At 41.8% G+C, this 21,079-nt stretch overlaps 1 protein-coding gene across 2 annotated transcripts; it reads right to left on the bottom strand.

Moving 5' to 3' along the window:
* Window positions 1-340: 340 nt before the first annotated feature.
* On the bottom strand, window positions 341-19,504 carry SKA1 (spindle and kinetochore associated complex subunit 1). 2 transcript variants are annotated; one of them, XM_088833366.1, is made up of 7 exons: window positions 19,341-19,504; window positions 17,962-18,154; window positions 15,193-15,317; window positions 13,568-13,665; window positions 9,859-9,996; window positions 5,332-5,501; window positions 341-4,446 (listed from the first exon to the last, which is right to left on the bottom strand). In XM_088833366.1, the coding sequence occupies exons 2-7, from the start codon at window positions 18,044-18,046 to the stop codon at window positions 4,298-4,300; spliced, it is 765 nt and encodes a 254-aa protein (XP_088689492.1). In that variant the 5' UTR covers window positions 18,047-18,154; window positions 19,341-19,504; the 3' UTR covers window positions 341-4,297. The 2 variants fall into 2 exon arrangements, with proteins under 2 accessions (XP_088689492.1, XP_088689491.1); XM_088833365.1 differs by having other exon boundaries at window positions 17,962-18,057.
* Window positions 19,505-21,079: the final 1,575 nt, after the last annotated feature.

Here is a 21,079-nt window from a genome sequence, read left to right as displayed (position 1 = left end):
GGTGCAACTTACTAAATACCCTAATTTCTGATAAACACTTCTCTTGCATGTTCCTTAGACTTACCTTCTGTCAACCTAACTTGAACAAAGTTCAACTGACATTGTGTTGAATTATTTCTACTTTCTAATCATGCATATACTCTTGGCACCAGTTTGGGTCACACTGTTGGAAATATATCCAGGAAGAGTCCTCAGTATCTTGAGTAACCATTCTTTTATGCCCCTTGTATTAGATGTTTTTATGGAACAATGACAATGGCTATTAGGAGGTGGAATGTTTCATAAAAGAAATCATTTAATATCATGAAACAAAACTGCATTCCATAACACATAGGTCTGTTTAATGCACCACAGTAATTAATGATTAAGTGTAACATTTATAAATTATGAAATCCTAAAACTATTTCTAATAAGCAAGATTAGAAAACTAAAGATGTTGGCTGAAAAAAGAAAAAACACTTTTTTGTTAAGTGTCCTTAATCAACAGTGAACAGCGTTAGTCTCTCAGTCATGTTTGACTCTTTGCGACCCCATCAAAAAAGTGATTTGTTGTTTTGTTTTTGTAAGTGTCCATTCCTTAGTCAATGGAGGGCTTCCCTGGTGGTTCACATGGTAAAGAATCTGCCTGCAATGGACAGGTTAAATCCCTGGGTTGGGAAGATCCCCTGGAGAAGAGAATGGCTATCCATTCCAGTATTCTTGCCTAGAGAATTCCATGGACAGAGAAGCCTGGCAGGCTTTACAGTCCATGGGGTTGCAAAGAGTCAGACATGACTGAGTGACTAACACTTTAGTCAATGAAAGCTTCTTTTTATTATTTAACTAGTAATTAGAATTTCAGTATTTCTTAAAGCTTAATACTTTACAGATTTTCTGGTTAAAAGATGATGTTGTGGATCCAGAGTCGCAAAACACACCTCAAAAGACACTCAAGACAGTGGAGTACAGTTTATTACGCCAGCGGGTGCAAGGGGAATCAGTTCCCAACAAGGACCCTGATGTTTCTGAGAGACCGTTTTATACCCCCCACTACATGACTGGTTACATGTTAGCAACCTCTTTGTTGTATATGAGTTTTACAACAAGTAGGTGCTAGGAGAACAAACAATTAAGATTAGAGGTGGGAAACAATGATTATACATCAAGGGGGGATATCTCCATGGTTAATCTAACAGGGGCAGCCTGACCTCAACTACAATCTCCGTTTGTCATCCATTGGGAGGGAAGTCTCCAGGAGACCTGGTTTTCACCAGCAACGGTTTCCTCACTCTGGGGAAGGGTTCAGACCCAGTTCACATCAAGTCTTTAAGATGGATAATGGGTTTCAAGATGGAGTCTCTCCTGCTTTCCTCACACTGGCCCCAACAATGAGAGTTCCACGTAACTATAGTAAAATGTGCGTGTGCTTAGATGCTCAGTCGTGTCAGACTCTTTGCTACCCCATGGACTGTAGCCTGCCAGGCTCCTCTGTTCATGGGGATTCTCCAGGCAAGAACCCACTGGAGTGGGTTGAAAAACAATTTTTATAATCCTGCAGAGAGAATATCCTTTAATCTCAACATTAGTATATTTCCCAGAAGTAACTAGGAATATTAAAATCATAGAATATTAAAACTAGAAGGTCCAGAGAGAAAGTTTTATTCAACCATCTCAATATATACAGAAAACCAAGACCTGAAGAGATGAAGTCACTTGCCCACAGCCACAAACTGTCCATTAATGTATGTTCAGTAAATGTTTGTTTAGCGCCCTCTGCTGGAAAGCCTTGTTAAAGTGGGGACACTGCAGAGAAATAAGTGAAGTCGCCCAGTCGTGTCCGACTCTTAGCAACCCCATGGACTGCAGCCTACCAGGCTCCTCTGTCCATGGGATTTTCCAGGCAGGAGTGCTGGAGTGGGGTGCCATTGCCTTCCTGGGCTGGTAGGACTAGAGGGTGGTAAACCAGGCGTCAGGCTCTGTGGAATTCAGCTGGAGACAGTCAGCTGGAATTTTTTCCCCTCCAGGCTGTGAGACCTGCAGCAGAAAGCTGTGACGTGAGGTTCAGGGCATAAAGTTCTAGAGTGGGCCATGCTCCGGGGGCACTGGACAGCACGGGTGCTTCTGGGCTGTGAGCTACTGATGCTACTGCAGAACACGGGGGCAAAGAAAGGGCAAGGAACGGGTCTGTGGGCAAAGAGGCCAGGACCACAAAGTCCTTTCAAAGCTGGATTTTAAGAAAATGTTATTTTCAAAAGTAAGTAAGTAGAACAAGCCAAGCTATAGTCCAACTCTCACATCCATACATGACTACTGGAAAAACCATAGCTTTGACTAAAACTTACCTAGTTTTATGACCAACCTAGACAGCATATTAAAAAGCAGAGACATTACTTTGCCAACAAAGGTCCTTCTAGTCAAAGTTAAACATACCTGCATTTAAATTAGGGAAAAAGAAAAACAATAAGTAAGCAGTGCCCATAATGTATTCTGAGGTCATCACAGTGAGTGTTAACCAGGCCATTTTTTTCTCGGCTGCAAGGATCAGCCTGACAAGCAGATGGCACAGACATAGACTGTGAGGATTAACTGGCCACAGGGCACCCATAATAAGCATCATCTCTGGGTGTGTCTATGAGTGTGTTTCGAGATGAGATGAGCACTGGATCAGCGGACTGAGTGAAACAGACTGCCCTCCCCGTGTGGGTGGGCGTCTTCCCATCCATCCAGGAAGGACCGAGTAGAACAAAAGGTGCAGGAAGGAGGGAAGAATGTGTTCTTTTATTTTCCTGCCTCACTGCAACTTCTCATCTCACCTGCTCTGGCCTGGCTTCCCTAGTTCTCAGGCTGTCACACTCAGACTGAACCACATCACTGGCTTTCCTGGGCCTCCAGCTAGCAGACAGCAGATCTGGGGGACCCCAGCCTCCATGATCACATGAGCCAATTCCTCATGATAAATCTCCACTAGAGATAGATGGATAGAGAGATAGACAGATATAGACACAGATATAGGTAGCTCAGTTGGTAAAGAATCCACCTGCAATGCAGCAGACCCTGGTTCAATTCCTGGGTCGGAAAGATCTGCTGGAGAAGGGATAGGCTACCCACTCCGGTATTCTTGGGCTTCCCTTGTGGCTCAGCTGGTAAAGAATCCAGCTGCAATGCAGGAGACCTGGGTTTGATCCCTGGGTTGGGAAGATCCCCTGCAGAAGGGAAAGGCTGCCTACTCCAGTATTCTGGCCTGGAGAATTCCATGGACTGTATGGTCCATGGGGTCACAAAGAGTTGGACACGACTAAGCGACTTTCAATTCACTTCACATAGACAGACAGATATCCCGTGGATTCAGTTTCTCTAGAGAACACTAAGACGTAGATTAGACTAACAGTCTCCCCAAGTGTTGAAGGAAAACTCCATTAAATTCTTACAATCCAACCACCCATTTTCCGTGACCACTATCAATCGGCTCGCACATCTTATGTTGTCATCTTTTTCATCTCAATATATTTACTACAATTTCATTACAGGATGATGTTTACAGCCTGATTTACACTGAATGCATTTCAGCTAAGCTGTTCCTTAACCACATATGGGAAAGCAGAAAACCACATGGATGAAAGTGAACAAAGTGAAAGTTGCTCAGCTCTGTCCGACTCTTTGCGACCCCAGGGACTACACAATCCATGGAATTCTCCAGGCCAGAATACTGGAGTGGGTAGCCCTTCCCTTCTCCAGGGGATCTTCCCGACCCAGGGATCAAGGGGCTGCTCTCATATCCAACTTCTGACGACAGCCTGAAATATCATGAGATGGCTGGATGGCATCACCGACTCTATGGACATGAGTTTGAGTGAACTCCGAAGAGTTGGTGATGGACAGGGAGGCCTGGCGTGCTGTGGTTCATGGGGTCGCAAAGAGTTGGACACGACTAAGCGACTGAACTGAACTGATAGGATGGAATTTAGACACTAATGACCTTTAATTCCAAAGAGCCTGGCGATCCTTGATCTTCTCTTCTTCTTGAACTTTGGCTTTTATCTGCATCTCTCTCACTGGGACTGGCGGCACTCACTGAACACGAAAACTAAACATGAGCCTCTCTTAGTTCCACTGTGCGCCTAGAACGGAGGCTCATATGGTAGGTGATTAAGTACTTATGTAAGGTAGCGGATTTGAAAATATACATGCTTTATTTTTAGAAGAAACAAAAAAGAAAATGAAAAAGCTAAAAAAATTATATATTAAAAAAATTACATGTAAGGAAACTATAGGAACAGCCTCTAAACCCTGTTAGCTGATTCAGAAGCTCACAAGGATGTTATGTTATAACATATCGGGTAAGCCCTTTCCCTCGGACCTCTGATAGCCTCCGGCAGTGTCGTAATATATTCAGTATCACATGAAACCTCTTGTCGACTTTCAAAGCTGTGAACTCCTTTATGTCAGCTTCCACTACAAAATAATGACCTGCAAGTAAAGATATTAGTGCTAATTTTTATTAGGACAACTTTTAAGATGAGTCTTTAATATATTACATTATGACTATGAATGGCATTAATGATTTTTACTATCATCATTGAACCAAAGTGAGAACTGGTATTCTTGCTAAAATAATAATTATTCTTTCAACTGAAGTTGCATGTTTACTGTAGCATTTCAGCAGTGTAGCCTTGCTTATTTTATCACTGGCTATCTGCTGATATCTTTTGAACAATTCACTTTTCAAGAAGCAATATGGTAGTGGTTGAGAGAATGTAACCTAGAAACCCACGGCAGCTTTATCACTTAACTGATTGATCTGGGGCAAGGAACTGAAGTCCTCCTAGTCTATAAAATAGGAGTAATAGTAGTACACAACTCATAAGGATGCTGTGAGGACTAAAGCCCTTAGTACACTCCCTGCCACATAGTAAGTGTTACCTAAGCATCACCAGCTGTTATTACTATCCTAATTCTGAAAACACTGGGTATCATTCCGTAAGAGACTCCAACACAGTATTTCTGAGGCTCGGCACTGCTACTGTTTTAGACTAGATAATTATCTAGACCACAGACTAGATATTCTAGACTAGACAACTCTCTCTTGCCAGAGCTGCCCTGTGCACTATAGGGGACTTCAGCAGGACCCTTGGTCTGTACTCACCAGGTGCCAGGAGCACCCCCAACCCCAGGTGTAACCCTCAAAACTGTCTCCAGAGATGGCAGAATATTCTCTGGTGGGAAAAAAACTGCCCCTGGTTGAGAACTACCTCTCTAGAGTTAGAATTTTCTGGAATTAGTTTTGTTTCTCCTGATTCAGTTACACTCCAAACAGCTGACATGTACACACACATATATATACTCTCATTTTACCTTTGGTTTCCTTCGTTTCTTCGTCAATAAATCTGTGATAGAGATTTCTGGCCACAGAACTCATAGACTTTTTTGGTTGATGTAGGATCTTATATTTACTAACAACTGCCTTATTGATTTCTTTAATAACATCATTTATGTGACAATAGGTTAAGCGGGATTTCATGTACCTGTAAAAAAAGAAAATGATTAATTTTTTAAAAGAATCATCATATAAAATTGTTTTCTTTGAAGAAAAATATTTACATATGGTGACTTTATACAGTCAAGCTACTTTATACAAGCTACTAGCACTCTTTGGAAAAAAGTTTTATAGCAACTTCCAAATAAACCAGATGTGTCTCAACCACTGAAAAATTATGTAGAGGCTACAATGTATTAGTGCTTATCTCCCCTACTTATAACTGGATGCAGAAATCTCTATCCCTACTCCTTACAGAATTGCTATAACAATTTAAATTAACAATTTAATCTCAAACTCTGATTCCAATGGATTAATTCCAATATAACAGTTTATTTAAATATTTTAAAATGTTTGTAAGCAAGGGGAAGAAAAACTTTAGTATTAATAAATTATATAACTCAGACCACTTCCGTTTTCTGCAGAAACAGATCTGCTCAGAGAAATAAAGGGGAAAAAAAAAAAGGGAGGAGGAAGGGAAAATGACAAAGAAGACAACAGAGATGAACAGCCGACAAAGAAGAATTGATGGTGGAGGGGCTGCAAAGGGATCAGAGGGCCGGCAGTTAAGCTGCACAGCTGCCTGGAGAGGAGAAGGATGGACAGTCTTACTCGTTTCGCGCTCAAATGGCCTTAAGTACTGTCTGAAAGTGAATGTGAGAGTCACTCAGGCACTTTGTGATCCCACGGACGACAGCCCACCATGGAATTCTCCAGGCAAGAATACTGGAGTGGATAGCCATTCCATTCTCCAGGGCATCTTCCCAACCCAGGGACTGAACCCAGGTCTCCTGCATTGCAGGTGGATTTTTTTTTTTACCATCTGAGCCACCAGCGAAGCCCGCAAGAATACTGGGATCCTGCTTCAAGGGATCTTCCCATCCCAGGGGTTGAACTTGCATCTCCTGTGTCTCCTGCATTGGCAGGTGGATTAAGCATTGTCTCTTTGACTCTAAAGCCCATTCTTCCAATTCAGTCTCCCTCCTGCCTGTCCTCCCAGTCACCAGAGTCTTCTCGTTGTTCAGTCACTGAGTCCCGTCTGACTCTTACAACCCCATGGACGGTAGCATGCCAGGGTTCCCTGGCCTTCATTATCTCTTGAAGTTTGCTCAAACTCACGTCCATTGAGTCAGTGATGCCAATCACAGTCTTAGAATATAGGAGTAGGAGACCTTCGATTTTGAGTGGTCTGCACACACCCAAAACAAAAATTTCACGATCTGCTTCCCTTTTCCCTTCAACAAATTGTGGATTCATCACATTAAACTCTGACCTTCCCCTCTGTTCAAAGGCGCAGTTTTCTAATTGAAAGTTTCTTAATAAAAAATAATGTATAAATGTTTAAAGAAAAATATTCATATTGACCAAAACCATTTTCATTATTCTCTTTTCTAAATTCATTTTCTCCACTCATTTTTTTAACCACAATTTCCACAGTTGATGCTACAGCTCAAGACAATGAAATTCCTTTCAACTAGCAGTCCCCAATCTTTTTGGCACCAGGGACCAGTTTCATGGGAGACAATTTTTCCATAGACCGGGTCGGGCAGGGTAGGGGAGGATGATTTGGGGATGACCTAAGTGCAATACATTCATTGTGCACTTTATTTCTATTATTATTACATCAGCTCCACCTCAGATCATCAGGCATTAGATCCTGGAGATTGGGACCCCTGCTTTAAACCATGTGAACTATCCTCTAATTTCCTCAAAACAAATGCCGGTGTTTTCCACTTTAAATTGCACCTCAGTATCAACTTTTTAAAGATAAATGAATCAAAGTCCCATGCTTGGAACACATTCTTCTTATCCTAACCTTCTAACTTCTCTCATTCGTTAAATAATCTCTTAGTTTAAAAATGAATACTCTACCATTACTATTCCAATATCCTCCCTACAAGGAAGCATTTTCTTTCATCTCTGTATTGACTTGGCTGCACCAGGTCTTGGCTGCAGCAGGTGGACTTCACTGCGTCACGTGGTGTCTTTTGCTGTGGTACGCAGACTTTGTAGTTGTGGCACGTGGGTTCAGTAGTTGTGGAACACAGGCTTAGCTGTTCTGAGGCATGTCAGATCGTAGTTCCCCGATCAGGCATTGAACCCACATCCCCTGCACTGCAAGGTGGATTCTTAATCACTGAACCAGGGAAGTCCCCAAGAAAGCATTTTCTAAAGAACTTTCCACTGCACTGTTCCTCACAGCCATTTGTTCTTGGCAACAACAACAATTTATAAAACCAAACAGCCTCAAACAATTTTAATCACATAAAGCTGTCAACAAAGGAAATGACTGAGCGGCCAAAACAAACAAACTAAAATGTCAGCCTCATTCCAAGTCTCAGATTTGTGAAACTGCCATATATTTTTCAAGGGGCAACGATGTATATGAAAAGATGCTCAACATCATTATGTCATCAGGAAACTGAAAATTAAAACAATGAGGTACATTATACTGACTAGAACAGCTAAAATAGAAAACAACGGACAAAACTAAATGCAGGCAAGGATATGGAGCAACAGAATTCTTGTTCTGCTGGGAATGCAAAATGGTACAGCCACTTAGGGAAGACAGCGTCACAGTTTCTTACAAAGCCAAACAGTTTTACCGTATGATCCAGCCATCACACTCCTAGGTATTTACCCAAGTGAGCTGCAAACATGTCCACTCAAAAACCTGCATGTGACCATCTACGGCAGCTTTAGTCATAACTGCCCCAAACTGGAGGGAACCAAAATGCTGTTCCACAGATGAATGAAGAAACAAACGACTACATCTACACAATGGGATATTAGTCAGCGACAAAAAGAAACGAGCTATCAAATCACAAAAAGACACTAGAGCAATCTTAAATGTGCATTACTAAGGGAAAGAAGTCAGTCCAAAAAGGCAACAGTGTACAATTCCAACTGTATGACATTCTGGGAAAGGGAAAACTATAGAGACAATAAAAAGATGAGTGGCTGCCAGGGTCTCGGGGGAGAGAAGAAATGGGGGAGCACAGGGTATTTTTAGGGCAGTGAAACTCTTCCGTATGATATCATAATGGTGGAGACGTGACATCACACATCTGACAAAATCCAGACTACACAACACAAAGACTGAACCCTACTGCAAACTACAGACTTTAGTTAATATCTAGTTAATAGTATCTACACTGGTTTAGCAACAGTAACTAATTTACCACACTAATGCAAGGTGTCAGTAATAGGGGAAACTGTTTTCAGTTATGAGAACACTGTTCAATCTGCTAGATTTTTCTGTAAACCTTAAAAAAAAAAATCTGGATGGACAACTCTCAGGCAAGTAAAATAACCATGCTCTTTGCCCCAGGGAGTCTCCTCCTAGAACTCTATCTCAAGGAAATAATAATAATAAAGGAACTACAAAATAGACCAGTGCAAAAGAAATTTCACTGTACCATTCTTCATAACAACACAGTCAACCCAAATATTTGATAAAGTCATGCTTAAATAGCTTATAGAGTAGCCACACCATAAAATATTATACAGCTATTAGCATTCAAGTTTTCGATGACAGTTAATGATGGAAAAATGCTCGATTAAAAAAAGTATATTCATAGAATAACTACACTGTTGTAATAACAATCAGAAACAACTTGTTATGTAGGTGAAATTAAAATACAGAAGGAAATACTCTATCTTGTCTGAGTGGTGGAATTACAGATGAGTTATCACTCTCACAACAAACACTAACATGTATTATTTGTGTAAGAAAATAAAATGCAACAATATAAAGCCAAGATGTGAAGTTAAGCCCTGGAATTATGAGTTTAAAAACATGGATTTCCATAATTGGTTCCCCATTAATGTCTTCTATGAAGAGCAATGGAGTCCTTATTGGGGGGAAGCATCTTGTCCCATTCACCCCTGTATTCTTCTCCTCAGTGACCCAGACCCCAGAACAAAGCAGACTCAAACAAGTGTGTGGCACAAGTTAATGGACAAATGGAAACCAAACAGAGCTCTCTCCATGCTAATTTCCAAATCTATACAACATACTCCCTTTTCAAGTGTAGCAAAACTGAGGCTACTTCTAAAATGTAATTGGATAAAAAATCTGAATCATAAAATGACTCAGTTCCTGAGAGGACTTGGGAACAAACTGATCCATCTCTAGATCTATGACTAGGTTTTACAACTAAATAAAAAACAAAATTTTAAGCATCTTCCACAAAAGATTCCTGCAGCATAATGCAAAACTATTTTAGAAAAGATCAATACTGGAACACAGCATGTTACAAATAATATATTCAAGATTTATGACAAACAATCATGTATGCTGATAACTAAAGAGCTGAATGTTAAAATTTATCTCAAATACTTACGCAGGAATGCCATTAAACTCATCAGAAGTTATAAATGGCATTTCTTTAATACTTCTTTGTTCTTTGGGAGGCTTCTTTGTGGGTGCAGGTTCCTCAACTTTGACCGGTTCTTCAGGGTCAAGGACTGACCCATTAACACTACAGAATAGAGACAGTGTACAAGCAATTGTCAGAATTCTGCGGCATAGTAGGAGGCTTTGCAACTGAAAATGACCAGTATTAAGCACATGATCTTATAATTTTTCCATCTTGTTATAATTTTATAGGCAACATTTTTGTTTTCTATCCCTACTGCTAATGCTTTGAAGATCTGAATAGTGAAGGGATTTCCCCAGTGGTCCAGTGGTTAAGACTCCGAAAGCTTCAAATGAAGGGGGCACGGGTTCAATCCTGCTCAGGGAATTAGGATCCCACATGCCCCATGGCGCAACCAAAAAAAAGGTGCTTTTTGGGAGAGAACACTGAAAAATTAAGTTCCCAAATCTTCAGTAACATAATTACGTTATTTATGCACCCAAAACATGGTGCAAATAATACATATGCCAAACATCTTCATCTGTTATCTCACTGGCTCCTCAAAGTCAGTATGTGTGAAGCTGAATTTAACCTCTAAACAACTTCTCTTTCTGATTTCCCTGTTTCTGGATGTGCAAACATCAATCATCTTATACTTCTAATTTACCCCATTGGTTGCTAGTATCAGTCCCACCTGCTGCAGACTCATTTCAGTTGCCAGCAATGAACATGGGTACCCTAGGGTCAGTTGTGCTCCATTTTTGGTGTGGGTGAGAAGCCTAATACAGCTCCTTCTGCAATAGCAAACAGAGTCCAGGAATAGGCTATAGCTTCTGGGCTGTTTAACTGCCAGGGAAGGAAGAAACTCCTGTGCCAGCAGAAAGTCAGGTTGGCTTGACTTCTCCAAACAGAAAAGGGGATACAGGAAAGAAATGATCTAACCCAGGAGTATACACAGGGAATCCCAAGGACAGGGAAGTGAGAGCCCAAGATGACAGCTGAGTACCAGACACAGACAGCAACCAGGCCTGACGGAGGCCGTGTGATGAGACGACCGGGTGACAGGCTGTGAAGATGAAGATGCCCAACGCTTGTAGCATCATCCTTACATGAATCCTAACCTGAGACTCCATGGTGAGCCTGGTTGATTCTTACCTGTACTTGCCTGTTATCAGGCCCTGCTCTGTGCATCAGCTAAAAATAACCTTTTCTACCTATACAAAGGTTCTGCTGTGACCTGGCCCTGAAAGCTAAACCTAGGCCATAGTGAGTTTAGAAGATAATCCCCCCTACTCCTTGGGCCACATTCTTGCTGGGTGTCCAATGTCCAGCCCAATAGACCTGGCAGATATCCCAAGATGACCTTTGTTCCTCCGTTCATTCATGACCCTGCCTACTAATTTTCTCTTCCTTTTTTTTGGGGGGGGCCACACTGCTCAGCTTATGGGGTCTTAGTTCCCTGACAAGGGATTGAATCTGGTCCCTGGCAGTGAAATCACTAAGTCCTAACCACTGGACTGCCAAGGAACTCCCTGATTTTCTCTTCTTGGAGGGAAATTCCAAGGTACCCTGGCACGCCAGGGACTCTGTTGAGCTTATTTCCTGGAGACCTTCAACTATCAGCAGCAACACGGCGCTTTTCCTACACAGCAAGATTCCTGCTTTCCTTTTGGTTTTCAAATTTAAGCAGTATATTGTTGGTGGAAACAAATACGCAAAACTGTGATTATCACAAATGCCAGGATGATTACCTCTTTGATAGAAGGAGAATCTGCAATGGAAGAAGTATTGTAGGTACTGGCAGTGTCCTATTTCTTAATCTGACTGGTAGATCCACTGATGTTTATTATTCTCCTTTAATTTGCATTAATATTACTTCAATTACTTTTCTGTATATATGATCCATTTCAAAAGTTAAAATAGTTAAGTCAGTCATGGTATACAAGGGGAGCCCCTTTTAGAAATACAATTTTGTAAATCAACTATACTTCAATAAAATTAAAAAAAGAAAGACAATTTTGGTGGCAGAGGACTGGAGAGATGGCAGCGGAGAAATACTGGAAAGACAAAACACAAGTAACTCCCAAATCATAAAGACAAAAGATGATGAAAGATCTCATGGAGCCAGACAACAAGAGGGAGGGCAGAGGCAGACAAAACCCCGCAGAGGCCAAGGGGCTACAAGACAGAGAGAGGTTGAAGATGCCCTGTTCCTGTCTAGGTAATGGGTAGGTAACAAGGAGAGAGCCAGTTTAGTCTCACAAAGGTAAACCTGGAGGAGAGAACAGCTCATTTGTGAGACTCCCAGCAAGCAGTTCAAACAGCTGAACCAGAGGCCACGTCAAGGCTGGAGTTGGACATCTGAGAGCATTAATAACAGTGTTAAGTAGCAGTGTCTTAGGAGACACTTGTAACTTAAAGGAGGGCAGAGACAAAGGGGACAGCCTAGCCAAAGATGCAAGATGACAACTAAGAAAGCCCAGTGGCAGGGCAGACAGCATCGTCTCAAAAAGATGAGCAGCAAAATAAAATCACAAAAGCAGCAGGGCTGAAGAGGTCATTGTTTTGACCTCTTTGTGACCTTCACGCAATCATTTTCACAAGTATGGCAGTAATTAACAGCCAAAAGATAAGTTTTAGGGGCTTCAGGCAGAGAAGGCAATGGCAAGCCACTCCAGTACTCTTGCCTAGAAAATCCCACGGACAGAGGAGCCTGGTGGGCTACAGTCCATGGGGTCACTACTAGTCGGACAAGACTGAGCAACTTCACTTTCACTTTTCACTTTCACATGTTGGAGAAGGAAATGGCAACCCACTCCAGTGTTCTTGCCTGGAGAATCCCAGGGATGGCGGAGCCTAGTGGGCTGCCGTCCATGGGGTCGCACAGAGTCGGACACGACTGAAGTGACTTAGCAGCAGCAGCAGGGGCTTCAGGAGAAAGGGCAGGCAAGAACATCTACTAGCAGTGAATAGACAGAGAGGCAGGACAGGAGTTTCAGGGTAAAAATAGAGCTAAGCCTTTGTTCCTTGAGCTATTTTTAAGACAGGAGGCTCATTAAGTTTTTTACCCTAAGGCAGTGTTTCTCAAGGGTCAGGGGAGATTTTCCACCCCCTCAATGTCTGAAGGCATTTTTCATTGTCACCACCTGGGTGGAGGGTGCTGGTGGGAGGAGGGAACAGGAGAGCTGCTGATCCGCAATTGGAAGAGAGCAGTTCAGTTCAGTCGCTCAGTCGTGTCCGACTCTTTGCGACCCCATGAATCACAGCACGCCAGGCCTCCCTGTCCATCACCAACTCCCAGAGTTCACTTAAACTCATGTCCATTGAGTTGGTGATGCCATCCAGCCATCTCATTCTCTGTCGTCCCCATCGCCTCAGGGATGCTGCTATATATGCTATTTTTACAAAAAAGAACTATCTGACCTCACAAGTCAACAGAGCCAGTGCTAACAAACTCTGCTCCGAGGGACTGATCCTTGGGAAAGAGGCAGCACATTTTCCCCAGAGACAGTGGGATAAGAAAACTGGTAAAGATGGGGGAAAGATTATTTCTCATGTAAGTGCAAACAAAACAAAACAAAACTGGATAATCACTAACAAAACTGCAAGTATATCGAAAAGCAAAAAGATCTAAAATGCTTGTTTTAATAATTTTATAAATCCAGAGAGTGAAAATAATTATAAACACACTTACAAGTTCTGGGTAACTATTACTTGAGGCAAATGGGGAGGGATGTTTTCTTTGAGATGCTCCACATCTTTATAATCTTCTTCAAGAGATTCAAAGAGTTCCTTTAAAAAAAATAAAGAAAAAAAGCTCACAAATAAGCATCTGTCCTGCCTGTGTGTGTCTTAACATGTTAAAAAGAGCAGGAAAGACTGAGTACAATGATGCTGAGTGGAAGGGGTGAAAAAGCACTGAACTCGGCAATATTTAAAAGGAGCCCTTTGGTTTCTAGAGCTGACTTGGGATGGTGATACATTATTTTTCTCTACTGGATTTGTTCAGGGAACAATTGCTAGAATAACATTACAACAGGTGGGGTTGACATTTATGTCTTTCTAAAATACTTCAACCTTGGGAAGCAACTAAAAAGTATATGAAAGATTTATGTTTGTCATTCTGGTAAAAGTGCTTTTGTTGACTTAGCAAGCATTCCCCGGCACCAAATGACAATACATTCCTGGAATGCAAGGACAAAATATTGCTTAGGAAGGTTTTGTATATTCTAGCTTAACGAAAATTTCTACTTGATCGTAACTGCCTTCATTTTGTGTTATCTTTATTTAACTTTTCCAAGAATCTGAGGTTATGAACTCATAGAAATTTAATAAGAAAAAAATACCCCGTACCTTTGGATCCCTGTCATCTGATTTTCAGTCATCATGTAAACAAAAATTCCAAATAGGCTTTAATCCTGAATTGAACCTTCTCTAAACCCACACCTAACCCTGGGCCTTATTGGGCAAGGTATAAATGTAACCATGATTGGTTTCTGTTTTGAATATGTATGACATCTTTCTTTTAAAGACCTGGATGATGTTCAGAGATACTGATCTCATTTCAACCAACAGCAGGATAGGCATAATCATGTCCAGTCCTACAGAAAATCCCCTGAAAAAGTCTTTACAGACACTGAGGATTATAACACTTTAAAAGGACTATAGAGGCCACCTTGATCAATCCCACTGAACATATCAGTGGCTCTAAGAGCATGAGGTAATCATGGTACAGACTCTTTTCCCATCCTATCAGAAGCATTTTTATTAGGTGAAGGCTTATTTAGAATAAAATGTGTGTGTGAATGAGGCTCAAGTGGTTTTTTTACCTGAGAGTCCTTACACTACAATCTGTAGAAATAGAGAAAGAAATGCAGAATAGAAGGGACCCAAGAAATACTTCAGTATGATCCACTACTTTTCAATTAAGGGCACTGAGACTCCAAGAGGAAAAATGGCTTTCTTAGGGTGGCAGAACGTGCTGGGGGAACCATGGTGGGAAACCATATCTCCTCAACCCAGGAGGTAGGCACTCCTCCCACACCACACTCCCAGGAGATCATTTATTTAAATTAAACCTCCCAAGAATTATTTAGGAAATATTCCCTTTTTAGTAAATAAATTGGCTACCAGCATGGAGAAATACCTCTGGAACTCTGGAGTCCTTTACACTGGGAAAATAACATGCAAATAGTACTCTTTATTGTTAATAATCAAAGCTAACAACATTATAAACATAAAGAATCCTTAAGAATTCCCTGGTGATTGTTTATATTAACTGCCTTTTTTATTTTGTTTCATCACTAGAAAAACCATTACCTTGAGGGAACTGTTGGTTTGTTCTTGATACTGAATTTCCAATTCCAATTTATTTAGAAGTTCATTTACTACAATGATCTCATCTCCTATTTTATTTAAAATGGTGTTCAAGGTACGTTCTTGCCCTATTAATAAACAAAGATAAAATGGAAAATAAAATGTACAGAAAACCATAAAACCTACATGTAGCCAAGGGAACTCTCGGAACAGAGCTTTACCATAAAGGGACACTAAGGTGAAGAACAATATTTCAGCCCCTAGGACTTGTCTCCATGAATAATCTTAACTCGTTACTAAGTAATATGAAAAAAAAAAAAAAAAGAGGGAGGTGGTAAATACAAAGTATCCCCTGAATCTTATGTTTTTGGAAAATTCTTCCACTATAATAAAGCACTTAGAAATGCTAGATAAAATAAACACCCTTTTGCATGCATAGTCAGCTCTTAGGAGAAAAAAGGCAAATCTCCAAGGGTTTCAACTTGAAGAAAGAATCACAGACCAGATAGGTTGTATGAGCTGATGCTGCGGAAGCTCTAATAAGGGGGGTGGGGGGCATGCAGAAGTGGGACTCGAGGTGCAGAGAAATGCTGGAGAGAGGAAGTTGTCAACCTCAGCAACCTAATATATTTGGTTTTAATGGGGATAAAGTCATGGCTTTGGGACTTCAAAGCACAGGATGCTGGAAGTGAGAATCCCAAAGGAGGACAGGGCCCTCTTCATGGGATATATCCTGTGAATGTGTAAACCTGAAAAATTCTAATCAATGGGCAGGAAGATGAGTTTACATTCTGGACTGGCCTGCAAGTGTCTGGGGGAGGTAGGGGAGAGTAGCCTGCTCTCCAGTACCGAACCCCACCACCAGGCCCCTCTCCCCAGCTTCATAGATATAAAGATGAGAAAATCAGAGAACTTTCCTCCCTAGAAATAAAAGAAGTGAAAAAAAAAAAAAAAGAATTTTTAAGAGCACCTCAAAAGCACAAAAGAGGAAACCATCCTCATAACCAAATATTTTCCATCTTCTCTTCTAACAACCAAATCATGAAATACGCCTAAGTGAAAACAAAATTTGACCACACTGGAGATTACAGATGCAGAGTGAAATGGCTAGAGGTTCCAGGCCTGCAGTCACAAGACACCAGCACTTGCCCTCAGAGGATTACTGAGAAGCAGAAAAATACACGGAAGAGGGGTGCGCACTCTGCTTGCAACCTAGTAAAGCACTCAGTAAAGGCAAACTGTTACAAGTCAACAGTCTAATAAAGCACTGCTGCTGCTGCTGCTGAGTCACTTCAGTCGTGTCCGACTCTGTGCGACCCCATAGACGGAAGCCCACCAGGCTCCCCTGTCCCTGGGATTCTCCAGGCAAGAACACTGGAGTGGGTTGCCATTTCCTTCTCCAAATAAAGCACTAGGGACTGCATTTGACCGAAGGTTCATAACAGCTAAAAGAAATGAATAAATAAATCAGAGTATCGATGTCTCTGCTGAGACTAATTTCAGGGGGTGACACAGTTGGATATACTGGTATCTCAAATAACCCAGTCACCTAAATTTTAGGGCCTTGTTTGCTGATCTGTAGTAAAATAAGTGCACTAAGTAAGTTCACTACTTTTGATAGTAGCGATCTAGTAAATTACAGCAGCCAAAGTGGCAAACATATTACTGGGCTTTCCTGAATAGGCTGAGGAACCGAACAGACAAATTATTCTCCCCAGGTACAAACGACAGTTACCCAGCGTGCAGTAACCTAACAGGTCAGACTGCTTCTGCCAGGTCTCAAGCTTCAATGGGGCCATTTGAATTCAAGGGTTGATAGTTTTATAATCTTTAAGTTATATTTATCCAAGAGTAATCATGCTCTCAGAACAAAAATCTAAAGACTACTTATTAAAGATTTAAATGTCCTTTTTAGATTATTCAATAAAAATGGCATAGAAATAGACAAGTACTACTATACTGGGAATCAGGACACGAAAGCTGTAGTCCCAAATGACCACTGATAAGCAGGAGAACCTAGGCAAGTCGCCTGGCTTCTAGAGCCTCGGTTTCCTCATATGAGACCGGGGGCTACAAAAGAACCCACAGTTGCTTCAGCTTTAACTTTCTACAGAATAAATAGCCACCAACTGTAAACTGGATGAGTCTCTTTATTAGTGGTTCTCTACAAGGGAGGGAGAATATATGCAAGTCTCAGAAGGACATGTACAATTTGAAAGGACATTCCAACAGTATAATTTCATTTTTGAATTTTTAAAAAATTATCCATTCAAAATACAAACTACAATAAAAGTTCAACAGGATCTCCCCCACAGATGGAATTCTGACTATCAAATCTTTAGTTCTAGATAAGGCTGGAGAGCACATTATTTTTGTAAACTAGTCTGCAAGATGAGTTATGGGCTACTTCTATCTCTGTGGGTGTTTTCCACTTCTGGTTTTTTCCTTATCTTTTAGTATCTCTGCTTAGCACTAGAATCGGGAACTCAATATAACCTTCAAATCTTACTACTCAGTCTTGTGTGACTCAGAAAAATATAAATAAATAAATAAATGTAATTATTAGCTAGTTCATTGTTTAATGTAATTTACATTTTAGTATCCTCTGCAAAATTCAAAATATGGATAGCAGATTGCTTTAAAAATCACTATTCAAAACTGAAAATTACCTTTCTAAGATACATTTACTTATCCAGGCATAAGATATCAAAGTGGGACAATAATCAAAATGTATTTTGAATGTACAAAGTCAGTGGAATCTGTTTTACTTACCACAATTTCTCAAAGACAGGGTTTTTTTAATATTGCCAATCTTTTCATTAATATGAGAGCATAACTGTTCCAGATCTGAGGCCATCCTTTAAGCCTCTGAAGAAAAAAAATATATAAACACATTTACAAAACAAAAAACAAATTTCTGTCCACTTTCAAAATCCAATGGTAAATATCCAGTAAGTCACATCTCCTGGAAAACAAAGTACAAAAACTCATGAGGAATATCTTTCTATTCTACAAAATTCAGTTTCTAAGCAAGGATATCAAACCAGTCAATCCTAAAGGAAATCAATCCTGAATATTCATTGGAGGGACTGATGTTGAAGCTCCAATACTTTGGCCACCTGATGCGAAGAACTGACTCATTGAAAAAGGCCCTGATGCTGGGAAAGACTGAAGGCAGGAGGAGAGGGGGATGACAGAGGACAAGATGGTTGGGTGGCATCACTGACTCAATGGACATGAATTTGAGCAAACTCCGGGAGATAGTGAAGGACAGGGAAGCCTGTTAGTGCTGCAGTCCACGGGGTCGCAAAGAGTCAGACACGACTTAGTGACTGAACAACCACCAATGTCCAGTAATGACCCGTCCTGGAACTTTCCATAGTCAGTGCATCCCAAAGTAAGGTACAGAAGACAATACCGTGTCATTTCCTCAGAGATTCGGGGGGACAAACATTCTATTTATACATAAGGACAACATCAGTATTTTCTCTGAAAACTTAAATACCCAAGAATTTTAAGGAAAAACACAGGAAGTTGAAAGAAACGGGAAGCATTTCTCCTACGCTGTGGGGACCGGGGTTTTACTATTGGGGTCGGTAGGGAGGCGGACCCAGGAGGAAATGGCAACCCCCTCCAGTATTCTTGCCGGGAAAATCCCACGGACAGAGACGCCTGGCTCCTCTATGGGGTCGCAAAGAGTCGGCCACGACTGAGCACAGCAAAGCCCACAAGGAGGCGGAAGGAGGGGAAGGAAAAGAAATCAGGTACTGTTCGTTCACTCCAAGGGAGGTGAAAGAAAGTGAAGCCGCTCAGTCGTGCCCGACTCTCTGTGACCCACGGACTGTATATAAAACGCACCAGGCTCCTCCGTCCACGGGATTCTCCAGGCAGGAATACTGCAGTGGGGCTGCCATGTCCTTCTCCGGGGGATCTTCCCGACCCAGGGATGGAACCCGGGTCTCCCGCATTGCGGGCAGGCGCTTTACCCTGAGCCACCAGGGAAGCCCGAGGGTAGGTGAGAAGGTCTAAATAAAGCCTCCACTCCGGCTAACGCGGCTAAGGCCCGCTCCGCGTCCTGGCCCGCGCCGCCCCGGCCCCCGCCTGAACAATGCCCGCTTCCGAAGCGGGGATCTTCAACACCAGACTCTAACCTCGTGCGGGTCCGGGAGCAAAGGGCCCACTCAGTGGGGTCGCGAGGAGCCGAGACACCGCCCCCTTCCCCACCCAGTCTCGGTCGCAAGCGCAGGATCTCCAGACCCCGCTCCGGGAGCGAAATTCAAACTGCCCGCCGGTACTCGGTGCTGCGCAGCCGCACTCCCGCACTCGGCGCCGCGCAGGCGCAAAGCCGCACTCCCGGAAGGCTGCTCGGCGGGCTCACGCTTTTCCGCGTTTATCCGGGGTCACAGCTGGGCGGGGCCGGGGGAGGGGCCCGTGCCGGGGGCGGGGCCGCCCTGGGGAAAAGGCGGGGCCGGATTGGCTCCGGCGCCGAAGACAACCAACACACTTAGCACTCCGACTCCGCGTTGTAACAAACAGGGGATCTCAGTCGGTCACCGAATCCTGACCATCCCCCCAGCCAGGGCCCAGCGCTCGGGGGATCAAATCGCGAGCTTCAACACTGGATCACCAAATTGGCCGCACATGAGAATCACCAGGGCAGCTTTTACAAATTCCAGCGCCCAAGCTGTACCCTAAATCAATAAATTCAGACATTGATTTAGGGTCCAAACCTTAACATTTTTAAAAGCACACCAGGTACTTCCAAAGAGCAGCCAAGTTTTTGAGCTCTAAGACAGAGAGATCCTCTCTTCTTTCGTGGAGTTAACAAACTCTGTAAGGGCAAATGCAAATTTAAAAAAAAAATTAATTCTCTGAAAAAAAGAGGAAAAGTTGACCAGGGCTGGTGTGGCAGCTACACAGTCATCACGGACCCAAGTTCTGTCTATCTTTTCCATCCATCCCCATGGCATCATGCATTCTGGTGTGACGTTTTCATGTGATGCAAAATAACTGTCAGTACCTTTCTCAGTTCCTTGAGAAAGAACTAGCTGAAGCAGCACCTTTAAAGAGTATTCTTAGAAACCACGCCTAATGAGTTCTGCTTTCCATTGGTCACTCACATCTACAAGAGAGACTAGGGGAAAAAAAAAATCATTAAAATTATATTTTTAAAAATCTGGACAGTTACATTGCATCCTCAACAATAAAAGGGTTCTTTTTGTAAGCAAGAAGGAGGACAGAGATTCTGGGGGCAGTGAACAGCTGCCTTGGCCATTTCTACTTATTACTCTCTAAAAGTCTTTTATTATTGAAAATTTTGAACATATACAATTAGGAGAGTACAATGAACCCCATGCTCAACCCATCATCGGGTTTTGACCACTATTAATTTATATCAAACATTGTTTCAACTATACTTCATCTCCTCCCACCCCTGCCTCCCAGAATATTTTGAAACATATCTCAAATGTATCTTTTCATCGAAAAACATTTCCATGTTTATCTCCTAAACATAGAAACTTTTTTTAAAAAAGTGTTTATTTTTAAGAACTGTTGGTTTTTTAAAATAGAATTCAAAGAAGAGTTACAAGTTGTTATTTGGTTGATACATTTCTTAAATCTCTTTTGATCGGGACACACCTTCTTATTTAGAGCTAAAATCCTATAGCAGGATCAAAGCCTTTCATTGTAGGGCTGAATGTACAGCTTAAAATGTCAATTCAACAAAAAATAACATAATAACAGAAATTCACCCCGCAGCATCAAGGACAAACATTATCAGATTATTTCCCATGAAAAAAATGACAAGACAGCTTAAAGGCACTGAATACAAGAGAAGGGGGAAATATGGGGGAAAAAATACAGAAATGAGCAATTGGATCATATACTG

This window comes from Moschus berezovskii, chromosome 28 (assembly GCF_049115385.1).
Source record: "Moschus berezovskii isolate FMDL1 chromosome 28, NW_MosBer_1.0, whole genome shotgun sequence".
NCBI lineage: Eukaryota > Metazoa > Chordata > Mammalia > Artiodactyla > Moschidae > Moschus > Moschus berezovskii.
Note: the sequence above shows the minus strand (reverse complement) of the source record. Positions and strands in the feature narration are given on the sequence as shown.